Raw genomic sequence first — 12,898 nt, forward strand, 5'->3', positions numbered from 1 at the left:
AGATTTTGAAGCTTTAAAATGATGTATTACACAATTGTCTTTCACTCATTTTGTCTGGTCTCTTCTGAACAGAAATACTGTGGTTTCACCCTTAGGAAGGAAAGCTGTAGCCTTATTGCTTCTGCATTTAGCCTATTTCGGTAATTTGTTTTCATGGATATTCAGAGAATCCAGATATGAAACTGATATTACATTCCTTTTTAGACCTTTAATAGTATTAATGATATTAATAATAATGAAATGTAATTATTAATATTTCTTTTGTAATATTACGATTAGCCTATATTATATTAATTGGTGAGTTTTCATGTTTTTATTGATTCGTATTTTCGTGACTTTGTATATATTTTGCAGTATTCTCCAAATTTAAAATACTATTTATATACAATTTACGATTCACAGAATTCCAAACTTTCAGAAGCGCTGCATTGTGCGATTTATTTTGCTTGTATTTATTGATAAGGCAGGTTGGTCAAAAAAAATATCATGTATTAAAACTATAAAACCTCATTGTTCTCAGTGATTTTTAAACTGCGCCATGCGTTTGGTAGTGTTTCTAAATGTGCCTGTCCAATAGAGGCTTAATTTATTATCACCCCCAATAATATAGACATTTATTCCTAGAATCGCCATTGCCGCTACAAAATGTAAATGTTTTTAGTCCCTACTTATTATTGCAGTTTTCAAGTAGGAATCGTAATATAACTTAGGAAGCTTACCTTTATTTGGAAGAGGTTCATCCTGGTTGTCCCATGGGAATCGAACCGAGCTCTTCAATACATGTACTCTCCATAAAACGTTATCTCTGCGTGCTTTAAATGAAATAAAAAATCATAATGGCGACCCAATATGTCATTTACATTGTTAAAGACAGCATTGTTACACGTTGAGAGATGAATGTGAATTCCATAGAGAATGAAAAAATGGATCTAGTGTAGGAGAGTATACTGAGTCCAATGGGAGGCAGTTATTACTTTACCTAATGAGTAGAAGCTGTACATAAGACAATAAATTGATAGTACTTGGGTCGAGTACTTTCGACCTGATTTTAAAATATAGTCAACTGGCCTCAAGGAAATTTAAATATTGTTTTCATATTTTATATTTAAAACATATTTTTAAATTTTTTGAAGAAATTGATATAACTTACATTTTATGAGCAGTTACAGAGCCACGCACTGCATTCGTGTTACTTGATGTTTATCAGTATAAAAATCACAAATCTTTACTTTTCTTGAGAATATTAATTTCAAAATTCTTTGGCTTGAAGATTTTCTTCCTCTTTTATTAATTTTGTAACTGAAAGGTGAAACTCATTCTATACTATGTTGGCTGTGTTCTCATTATAGTTAGGACTGAATTCTTCTTATACTGTGGTTAGGAGATGAACCTTAATGTTGTGACTGCAGTTAACAAATTATCCATGTAATATGTACAATTCAAAATTTGTTTTGTAAATGGTGTACTTCGTCTTCTAGGCAATCCCTGTTGAGGGAAAGTGTTTGATAATAATAACAATTGAATATAAACACAATTTTTCTCACGTGTTCATCCGTGTATTTGGTTTTTAAAAAATTATATTTCTTTGCATGTCTCTTCATTTTCTCTGGAACAGGTGTAAGAAGACAGTTGAAATTCCACAGTTTTCTCTATCATACTACATTATGTCAGTCATGTAGTAAGACCGTACTGATTGAAAATAAAGATTAGAAACCTCTGTAAGGGTCAAAACTTTTTCAAATAATAATACAATAGAAATATATTACCTAATTCGACACTGAATAATTGGAATAAATGTCTGTTTCTCAAGTAATTGCTTTAAAACGAATGTTGATAATTAACAGAGTCAAGGGGATGATAGAGGCAGTACCTTTGTTTGGGATCCTCATCTACCCAGGGCTAAGCGGAGGCAATTGCAAGATCTTTTTGCCGAGGATGCTATAGTCAAGACCGTCCATGCATGGCGAAGTGCCACATCCTGCAAGAGGTGACCCTGCTTATACTGAACATGGCAGATGTGGAGTAACAGTCAGCATGTCTGGCCGCGAAACCAGGTGGCCCAGGTTCGAATCCCAGTCGGGGCAAGTTACCTGGTTGAGTTTTTTCTTCCGGGGTTTTCCCTCAACCCAATACGAGCAAATGCTGGGTAACTTTCGGTGGTGGACCATAAAATAACCATCGTAAAATAACCCAATAAAAAAAGCATGGCGGATCTAGACTTGGCTAGTCGATAAAAAAGCCCCGACATGTAGAACAACAACACATGGTAATCCGGTGAGTTTTTTGGCTGGTTGATAAACCTGTGAGATATTCTTATGCATTGGAAAGATATCTACAAAAACTCAGATAAACATCTGAAGAACCAGCGATCTCCCCAGGGAAGTCCAAAGGCGAAAATCCGGTACCTAATCGGGAAACCAATGCTAAGGAATGGTAACCCCTACAGCAGAGTCCCTGGCCTTCCAAGTGGGGGGTTGGTCGTTAGGCCAGCTACCTATCACTGTAAAAAAGAATTTGCTAAAAAGTCTCAACAAACGAAAGTCAGAAGGAAAAATGGAATCGGACTAAGGCGAAGACAAAGGAACACGAGTAAATTAAATATTGGAACATGGAATGTAACTGCTCTTCTAAAACCGGGAAAAATGCAAGAACTAGTAGAACAAATAACTCAGACCAAATTAGACATAATAGCATTGCAAGAAATTAGATGGAGTGGAAATGGCATAATAAATAAAAAAGATTTTACCCTATATTATAGTGGTTCAGATAAAAGAAAAGCCCAGCCTGGTACTGGCTTTTTAGTTTAAAAAAAGTTACAAAATAACAATGGATTTTAAACATTTCAATGAAAGAATGTGTAAACTAAGAATCAGGAGCAAATATAACAAGATTACCTTAATAAGTGCATATGCACCAACAGAAGACAAGAACATTGAAAGTAAGGAACAGTTTTATGATGATTTAGAAAAGTTAGTTAAGGGAGTGCCTGGAAGTGACACACTTGTGATCTTGGGAGATTTCAACGCGCAACTAGGAAGAGAATTAATATATAGACACGTCACTGGTCAACATACACTGCATGAAAAAATTAATGAAAATGGTGAACTCTTATGTCAATTTGCAATGGCGAATGATTTAATAATAATGAGTACACAATTTCAGCACAAAAGGATACACAAAGGTACTTGGATCTCACCTGACCACAATGCTGTAAACCAAATAGACCACGTTATAATTAATAATAAGAAGAAAGATCTTATTGAGGACGTAAGAAGTTTGAGGAGTCCAAATATTGATTCTGATCACTTTTTAGTTAAAGTCATCATAAATCAAAAACTGCCAAAGATATACAAGAAACAGAAAACTGATCAGATGATTAAATGGAATAAAGTTAATTTACAAAATACCAAGAAAATTAAGCAATACAGAACAAAGGTGTTTGAAAATCTTAAAAGGCCTACCAGAAGAACAGGTTGTTAATAACAAATGGGAAGGAATTAAAAAAAGGCAATAGATGAAGTGGCAAATGAAACAATAGGTAAGGAAGAGAAGAAACAAAGAAATGAGTAGTGGGATGAAGATTGTAGGAATATTATAGCTGAAAAAAATGAAGCAAGAATGAGAGCATTGCATAATAAGACAAGAGCTAGTAATGATATTTATAATCAAAAAAGGAAAGAAGTTAATAAAATATGTAGAAACAAGGGAAAAAAATGGTTAAATGAGAAGATCATCAAAATTGAAGAAAATTCCAGCAAGAACGAAACAAGAAAATTTTTTGAAGAAGTTAAGAATTTCATATGTCAGCAAAGTGTGTCTCCCATGATATGTAAAAGTGCCGATGGCAACATATAAAATGCAACCAACTGAGATACTGGATAGATGGAAGGAACACTTCCAGACACTCCTTAATATAAATACTAATGAAACAGAAATAACACAAATTTTAGGAATGGAAATAGATACTGATCAACAAGTATCCTCACCAAGTTTTAATGAGGTATGTCATATAATTAACAATCTGAAAACAAATAAAGCTCCTGGATCAGACAACATCCCACCGAATTTGATAAAATATAAGGGAAGAATGCTCAAACAAGAACTGCATAAATTGATGACAAAGATATGGGAAGAAGAGAAGTTACCAACACAATGGAATGAAGGAATCATCTGCCCAATCTTTAAAAAAGGAGACAGATTAATGTGTATTATGTTATTAAATATAACATATAAAAATATGCCATTATATTAAACCAAAGTCTTGTTAAAATAATAGAAAACAAACTGGATGACTATCGAATGGGTTTCCGAGCTAACAGATCAGCTGTAGACAATATATTTATAGTTAGACAAATATTTGAGAAATGCCATGATTTTAATATTGACCTATATAACATCTTTATTGACTTCAGTAATGCTTTTGATGCAATATGTAGAAACAGAATTATTGAGTGTCTAAAATTTTATGAAGTACCTAATAAAATGATACGATTAATAGCCCTAACATTAAGAAACACTGAGGCAAAAATAAAGATGACCAATAAGATAAGTGAAAAGTTCAGTATTCGAAACAAGGTGATCAGCACTCAGCTGCACTATTTAGTTTGGTTATAGACTTTATATTGAAGAAACTGGAGATGAGGGGAAACATTACAACAAAATTAAGGCAATGTATAGCTTATGCTGATGATATAATAATAACTGCAAGAACAAAACCGGCTTTGATAGAAACAATTAACAATCTAAAAGAACAGGCAATGATATATGGATTGATAACACTGTGTAACAATGATTTTGTTTAAGTTAATTTTTTTGCTGTTTCTAATTCAGTATGTTGCAAAACACAAGAAAGCATCAATTTCCCATGTGTGAAATTGTTTTTAGAGATATGGTATCGATTTTCTTAATTTCAAGAAAATATCTTCCTTTTGTACAATATAAGTGAGTTTACAATAATAGTTTTTTCTATATTAAGGCAGAAAACATATACAGGGTCTGAGCAAATGTGCAGAAGTTATGTAAGTACATTAAAACATTTACACGTCATAAAAATGCATACACAGTGTCTAAATATGTATTTTTTCCTACTCTCCCTTTTGTAGGTTAAAACACTTACACATCATGGAAAGATATTCACAGTGTCTAAAAATGTGTTTTTTTTTTCCTACTTTTTCTCTCGCAGCTTACATCAGACTCTGATCAACCCCAGATGTAGTCGCCACTATACTGTACTTGGTAGTCCATCTCTTTTCTAACAGTTGTAGGTCCTGATGGAATCTTTCGCCCTATTCCTCTGAGTATGCATCCATGTGTGACTTGAAAACATCTAGATGCGACTGGAGGACATATAACTTGAGTGACTTTCTTCAACCCATTGCTTTGTAATTCTTCAGAAGATCCTACACCACCTCCCTGTAATTGTCCACTCTACGATTACCTGGGAAACCTTTCACTATATCACGGAAGCTTTTCCAGGTTCCCCTTTGTATAGGTAGAAGTTTCACAATGAATTCATCATCGTGAAGTAATTTCTTCACCAGGGTGCCCACAAAAATTCCTCCCTTGACCTTCACCTCTGAGAGTTTGGGGAAGACAGATACTTAAAGATATCTGAATGTGTATCTAGTACTTTTACAAATTGCTTGATGAGGCCAACCTTAATGTGGAGCGGAGGCATCAGAATCTTGTTTTCCTTCACAGAGAGTTCCCACCTGTTTTTCTCACCAACCACAAACTCCGTCTTCAATGGCCATTCACTGGTCTGAAAATGCCTGGCTATATCCCTGCTAGCCTACAGGCAGAGAAAACAGGGATATTTTGTCTTCCACCTTGTTGTCCCATCAAAGACACAATCATTTTTAAGTCACTAATTACATTCCACTGTTGTTCTGCATAGTTGACCATCTGCAGAAGCTGCTGGACATGGGAGTAATCTTCTTTAAGATGGGCTGAATGAGCAATTGGAATTGAGGGACACTTGTTGCCATTGTGGAGGAGGACAGCTTTCAGACTCTTCCACGAACTGTGAATGAAGAGCTGCCAGTCCTTTGGATCATAGGGAAACGCTATTTCTTTAACAGGTTCCCCACATTGTGGCAATAACACAGTTTGTCAGCGAGAGTGAAGTATTGCGAGAACGTTTGGTGACACTTCCTCTTGTCCGGATACCTTGCAGCTCCAGTCCAAAATGTTCCACTGCTTTTAATCTTGATGTTAAAAGTTCTGCACAGGATTTTATTAATCCTAAGTCCCTGATCAAATCGTTTAACTCCTTTTGAGTGGGAAAGTGAGGTGTAGCCTCTGCATCCTCTGAGAAGTCCTCTTCCTCGCTGATACGATTCACTATTGGAAAAGTCAGACTACTGCCGTCAGGAGGAGAAACCAGAAGCTCCTCGTTGTGTGCAATAGGCCTGAGTGATGATGGTAGGCCCGGATATTCGAACACATTGTTTTCGTACCTCTTCTGTGATGGGATAAGTCAACAACACAGAAATAGCAGATATTCTGGTGATCTGCTGGTTCATACCAGATTAGAGGTATACCAAACTTCATTCTTCTGCTCTCTCCTCTGTACCAGGCCTCGAGAATGAATCTACAGCTCCTACACACAACATGTGGTGCCCAATTTTGTCTTGGTCACCCATAGGTACGCCGCAATATGACTTGTAGGCTGAGCGGGAGTTGTTGGCATACTTGATTCTGTTCTTCAGCACTCTGGAAGTCAGGAAGACCCGCACACGTAACAAAACCAGTCTGGATCATGCTTACAATCACTGGGAGACACCATCATTAATCAACCTTGTTTGTGAAGCAGTAAATTGGATTAACTCTATAAATATAAGTTGAATATTACAAAAAATACAGAAGACGTGCTAAGCAAATATTACGTAAACTATTAAATTACATAATTGACCACTAGGAACAGAGAAACGATTACAAGAAGGTAGGAGTACCCAATTTATCTTATTTGTGATCTAATTTATCCAATAAATGAATAAAATTTACTTAAACCGAAAGGTTTTTTTTGTTACACAGTGATAATTAATGAGAAGAAAACAAAATTCTTAAAATGTAGCACAAAAAGAGAAACTTTAGGAGATTTTAAAATAAATGATAAAATGATTCAACAAGTACCTAGTTTCAAATATCTTGGATCAACTGTTAATAACAACAACACCATTGAGGAAGAAATAAGAGAAAGAATTGTAATGGGAAACAAAGCATACCATGCCAACCTGCAGTTATTTAGAAGTAAATTGATATCTAAACAGTCCAAATTTAAGCTATACTGTACTACAATAAGCCCTGTAGTAACTAATGCCAGTGAGACATGGGTCCTTAAAAACTGCATAAAACACAGACTACCTACTAATTTTTGAAAGAGCAATATTAAGGAAAAATTTTTGGTCCAACTAATATGAATGATGGTACATGGAGAATTAAATATAACAGTGAACTGAATGAGCTGATAAAGAATAGGAACATAATAAATCATATAAATCATTAAGATTAGGATGGTTTGGTCATATAAATAGAATGGAGACTGGTCAAACAAATATACAAATATATACAAATATATAAATATACAAATGGAAACCAATAGTTAACAGAAAGCAGGGTAGACCAAAAAATTGATGGGAGGATGATGTCCTGAATGATTTGAAATTGATGAAGGTGGAAAACTGGACAAAGATAGTTGGAAGCCGTAAGGAATGGAAGAAAGTTGTTGAGAAGGCCAAAACTTTCACCTGAGAGTTGAAGAAGAAGAAGAAGAAGAAGAAGAAGAAGAAGAAGAAGAAGCTGATAATTAACACTGCATTCTAATTTTCGAAGTTTACATTATTTGGAAAATTCATTAATTTCAATGAAAATAGTGCCCATTCTGGAATCCAAGAGGATGTTGATGAAATGCAATTATTTTTTCTTTCAGTTATAATACGTTGTCCTTTAGTACACTTATTCATTTTATACAACTTTTAACACTAGGCTTATATCACTTAGGGATACAATAATAATTACTTTCACGTGTTAATAGCACAAGGAAAGGTTGTCAGATCGATGTCACAGTTTTGTATGGGGATTTGTTTGGAGAAAATACACAAAAAATAAAACAACCAGTGTCTCAGCTTTCTCTTCCAAAGGCCCTAGTTTACACGTAAAAAATAAAGTATGAAATACTATCGGATGTTCTTGAGTTGCTGTTGCATATTCATACAGCAACACAGACTGATGTCTTCGATCTCTGTAACCGAGTTTACAATACATTATATTATTTTTTTGTTTAGATATTATTAAGCCTATTATTTTTTACGTATTATAATTATTATTTGTTGATTTTATGGACACAAACACATCGTCTGACATTCCGATAAATGTGGAAACTGTCAATAAAGCTGTTCTCACAGGAGCGCCGCGATATTTTCAAGGTAAGGACGTTATGTATCACTACTTTTTAAAATTACCATCATCATTATAATGGTTTTTCGTTTCATGAAAATTTGAAATCAATTTTCATTCATAGTAGAAATACACTCATTAAAATAACAACAAAATTAACTAAATAAAACATAATTGGAAAGACTACTAATTCGTTAGAAGCACAGAATTTTTTTATGTTATTTATTTTAACTACCAGATCGGCATCTAAAGGTGGGACTGATTGAAGACCTCTCCAGTGCAGAAGTAAATTTGCAGTCTTGACAAGTGACAAAGCCGTAAATTTATTCATGAACACTCTAGAAAGTTTCAAGTTCGAAGATACAGAAGAATTAATCTTCGATGAAGCTGATCCTGAAAATGATGCAGAAACACGTAGTGCTACCTCAACAGAAGAGAGTGATACCAAGTCTAGAAATCTCCCGAGATATGAGTGGATACCATTGGACACAAAAATAAAAGTGGCTCATGAGCATTCGAATTGGAGTCTGCATGCATTGCAGCAACAGGGTTCCCATCCGTTAAGACACAAGAGACTTCTTGCATTGTGGCAAAGAAACACTGAAATGGGAGGCACGTGGTACAATAAAATGGTGATGATAGACGTGGGTGTATGACAGATTTGTGGAAGGAATGAACAAGTGACAATCAAGAGACTGCAGGAGTGGGCTTTAGCGGTGGCCTTTCAATATTGGGGTTCTTCTTTCGACTCCACACAAGTTACAGCTGAGTTGTTGCTTTTAAGAAACGACATAAAATAGGCAGAGAAAAATACGAATCTGGTCTCTGCTCGAGAAACTTATTCGGAAGAGGAAATACTGCAGTCAGCAGATTGTTTCCAAAAGCAGGCATCCACCCTCATTCCACAATTTGATCCTGATTACATCATTAATACCGACCAGACAGGATGCACGTATCAGGTCAACGTTAAAACAACTTTAACTACCAAAGGAGATAGACAAGTTGTTGTTACTGTTGGCGACCTGAACAAAGTCATACATTCGTATACTGCACAATATGCAATAACATCTTTGGGAAAAGTTTTACTTGAAGTGTTATTGTGTATGGAGGAACTTGGAGGTAAATTTGGTCTAGAGTAAGTGCAAAGGTTAATGAATTACAGGAGGAACTAAAAAATGTGGTTGTTACATGTTCAATTTCAGGAAAACTGACTTCTCCACCTTTCGAGAAATTTTTGGATAGGTACAGTCCTCCAGTCATATGTGAAACAAAAACAGTTCCTTCTTATGTTAGATTCATGGGTGGACAAACAGTACAACGAAAAGTTTGTTAATGAAGACAACCTGCCAAATGTACTACTCTAAATGTACACCATTATGCCAGTCATGTCACATGTATTTTTACAGGGAGATTAAACAGTTTACATATCTATTAGAAAGGAGTAAAAATATCTCTTGCCGGGAGGATGAAATAGAAATTCATTCCCTTTTACATATCAGCTGTCGTCTCCAATTTTTAAAGACATGCTACTGTATGTATGGTATGCAAGTAAGTTAGTAGCGGAAAGAAAGCTTGTCTTGAACATCAAAATCATGTGCTTCTGAATGACGTTAAGAGAAGCAAATGTGATTGTGGAATGATGAGCTTCACGAGGTGTGCCTGGTACAGGAAGTGTATCTATTTTCCAACACTTATCGTCCACAGTTCTGTAGTGAGTGCACCATTACAAAGGACCAGGAGTAGGTGAGTCCTTTCATTAATTGAAGACTTGAAATATAAAGGCTCTAAGTGCCATAATCATGAATTTGAGGAAAATGAGTTTTAAGTGTACTAGGTAATTAAGAGTACCCATGAGTAAAATTACGAAATTCTAAACTATAATAGCTAGATTTTTCAAATTTATACCATAGGTGTATACTAATGCAACTAAAGAACTCACAAAATTTTGTCCTTGTAGCTATCATGGTTCACAAGTTATGGGCAAATTTACATTTTGGGGGGGGGGGGCGTAACTCAAAAAGTCCCTTGCGTAACAATTTTATTTTTTTTTTTTTGGTCTCATATTATGTGAATAGGTTCACCATACATATACTTCTTCAAATTGCTCTGGGTTTCAATGTAGATTCATTAGTTAAGCCTCTAGAATTTTTTTTTAATTTTGTATATTTTTTTTTCTTAAAAATAAAAAAAAAAATAATAAGAAACTGAAAAAAATATATATATTAAAATTCTATTCACAATAAGACCCAGAGCAATTTTTATTCATTACATATCTGTGAACTTAAATACCAAGTTTGAACTGTCTATCACAAAATCTGCATCGCAAGGAGCATTTTATAGGAATGAAAATGCTGAAATTTTAAAATGTGAGAAAACTGCAATGAAAGATTTGAATACATTACTCACATTAAATCCTCCTGGCTCATAGGTTGGACCCTCAGATTTCTTCTTCTTCTCCTCTTCTGCAATTTTTTTTCATTTTCCTCTTCTTCAGCTGCTCCTTTTCATCTGTAGAGCTTCGTTTCTTACTCTGGATGATACGATTGGTGTCACGTTGTACAGAAATTTTTCTTGCACAGTCCACTACTATATCACCTCTCACCTCATGCTGAAGTTCAAGTGATTTGACACTCCCCATGTTGAATTCACTGATAGCTCTAGTCACTGCCAAATCCAATTTGTTTTTAGAAACAAATACCTCTTTAGGGCATTTATTCCATATTACATGATGGAGAGACTCGTTGGCATTTTGAGTTTTTCCCTTAGCACACCTCTCCAGTAATGTTGTAGCGGCCAGTCTCTGATAAATGGGCATCATTGTTACATCAATATTTTCAGACAATTTGACTTTTCTCTTGGAATGTGTATCTACACATCCCTCCACAACCTGCCTGTTGTACCAGCACCATGAATCGATTCCTTTTGGACATGTCGTATGCTGTGGGTTGTCATCGGTGGAAATGTAATGCCTAAGTGTGGCATAAATGGCATTTTTCATGTTTTCCACATCATTTATATTGTCTGCAATGGCCTTCCTATAGTAACTAGTGAGTTTCTTGATCATTGTTTCCTTTAAACTTCCCTTTTTTTTCCCTCCTAAAGTAACACCTTTACTTCTCGATTCTTTCACAAGCTTGCGAAGGGCAGTCCCTAAACGTTTCGATACATGGTTAATACATTCTTGTTTCACAATAGACATGTCAGATCCATAAACTTTAATTTTATTTAGATGTATATGAGTCTTGGCATCTCCATCTGACAACATTTCTGTATATCTAAATTTTCTGTTTTGGACTGATCTTCGCCACAAAATTTCTGCTGCATCTTTCTCCATTGCATTTGAAGATCCATTGTAATTTTTCTGACAATGTCCTTTTTCTAAATGATCTTCATACCATTTTCTATATTCCTGACTATTAGCCCCTAAGCTGTCTATAGCAGAAACACACATCCCACAAAACTTGGAAAGTATTTCATAGTCTAATACGATACCTGTCATAACATCTATGACTATGCCTATTCCATGGTTTGAGATGTGTCCACGTTTATGGAAAGTGCCATCATATGAAACATAAATATCAATTACATCTTTGTCTTTCAATGAAGGATCAGACTCTACGTAAGCAGTCCGTACAACTTCACTATTTAGAGTAAAGAGTTCTGTTTTTAGAACCTGTCCATCTTGAACTAACCGGTTCAACAGTTCTGAATATGGTCTTGAACCCATTGCATTCATTCCCATATTCATTGAAAATGTTTGCATGGCAGCGTGCCCCTTTCCCATGGCTAAAAAGGAATCTACCATCCTTTTATTCACATCAAAAGGAGCCCTTTGAGAACTATCACTTCTTATCCTTGGTGATGTGTATATCTGTGATGAAATGTTCTCACAAGCAACACATTTCACAATTAATTTTGAACAAAAACCTAAATTTTCAGTTATATCAACATTTATATTGTGTGATTTACAAACACCACATAATAAACCCTGAAATAATTGTTTCCAAACACTACTATGTACAAGTGTGTAAGCAGCACTGCACCTTGGCTTAGGAATATTATTTTCACTGTCATGAACATTTTCTTTCTGAGTAGGCCTTAATGTATACAATTTTCTTTCACTTGCTGTAGGCCTATGTGACACTGTAGAAAAAGAATCACTTTGATTTGAGCTATCAGGTTCAGTAGAAACACTTACTACGATAGGATTTCCAGGCAATTCACATTGTTTTTCCCTGGTTTTATAATAATTCAACTTGCCTGCTTTTGTCTTCTTAGAAGGACGCTTTTTTGGAATTCTATAACTAGTTCTTGGAGATTTTAACATTTCCATGGTGAATAATAACTATAGGCCTATATTACACTAACAGAATTGACTAAAACAACTGGTATAGAATACAGATAAGCCTACTTTCACTCACTAATAACACGTTTTGTAACCAGACACATGTACACATCAAACACGTGCATGTACAAAAAAACAAAACAAACTCCATTTTGA

The 12,898-nt window shown here is 35.0% G+C and overlaps 1 protein-coding gene across 5 annotated transcripts in view; it reads right to left on the reverse strand.

Annotated features, from left to right (window-relative positions):
• The window catches only part of LOC138692825 (uncharacterized), a 43,771-nt gene extending 30,884 nt beyond the window's left edge, over positions 1 to 12,887 (reverse strand). For 4 of the 5 annotated variants that reach the window (XM_069816076.1, XM_069816074.1, XM_069816073.1 and 1 more), the window contains exons 1-2: positions 10,804 to 12,887; positions 720 to 812 (exon numbers count right to left, since the gene is read on the reverse strand). In XM_069816076.1, coding sequence (XP_069672177.1) covers positions 10,835 to 12,730 — 1,896 coding nt within the window. In that variant the 5' untranslated portion in view covers positions 12,731 to 12,887 and the 3' untranslated portion in view covers positions 720 to 812; positions 10,804 to 10,834. The remainder of the gene's footprint in view (positions 1 to 719; positions 813 to 10,803) is intronic. The other variant, XM_069816072.1, reaches the window with a different exon arrangement.
• Between the last annotated feature and the right edge of the window lie 11 nt (positions 12,888 to 12,898).

The sequence above is a fragment of the Periplaneta americana genome, chromosome 17 (genome assembly GCF_040183065.1).
Source record: "Periplaneta americana isolate PAMFEO1 chromosome 17, P.americana_PAMFEO1_priV1, whole genome shotgun sequence".
NCBI classification, from domain to species: Eukaryota; Metazoa; Arthropoda; class Insecta; order Blattodea; family Blattidae; genus Periplaneta; species Periplaneta americana.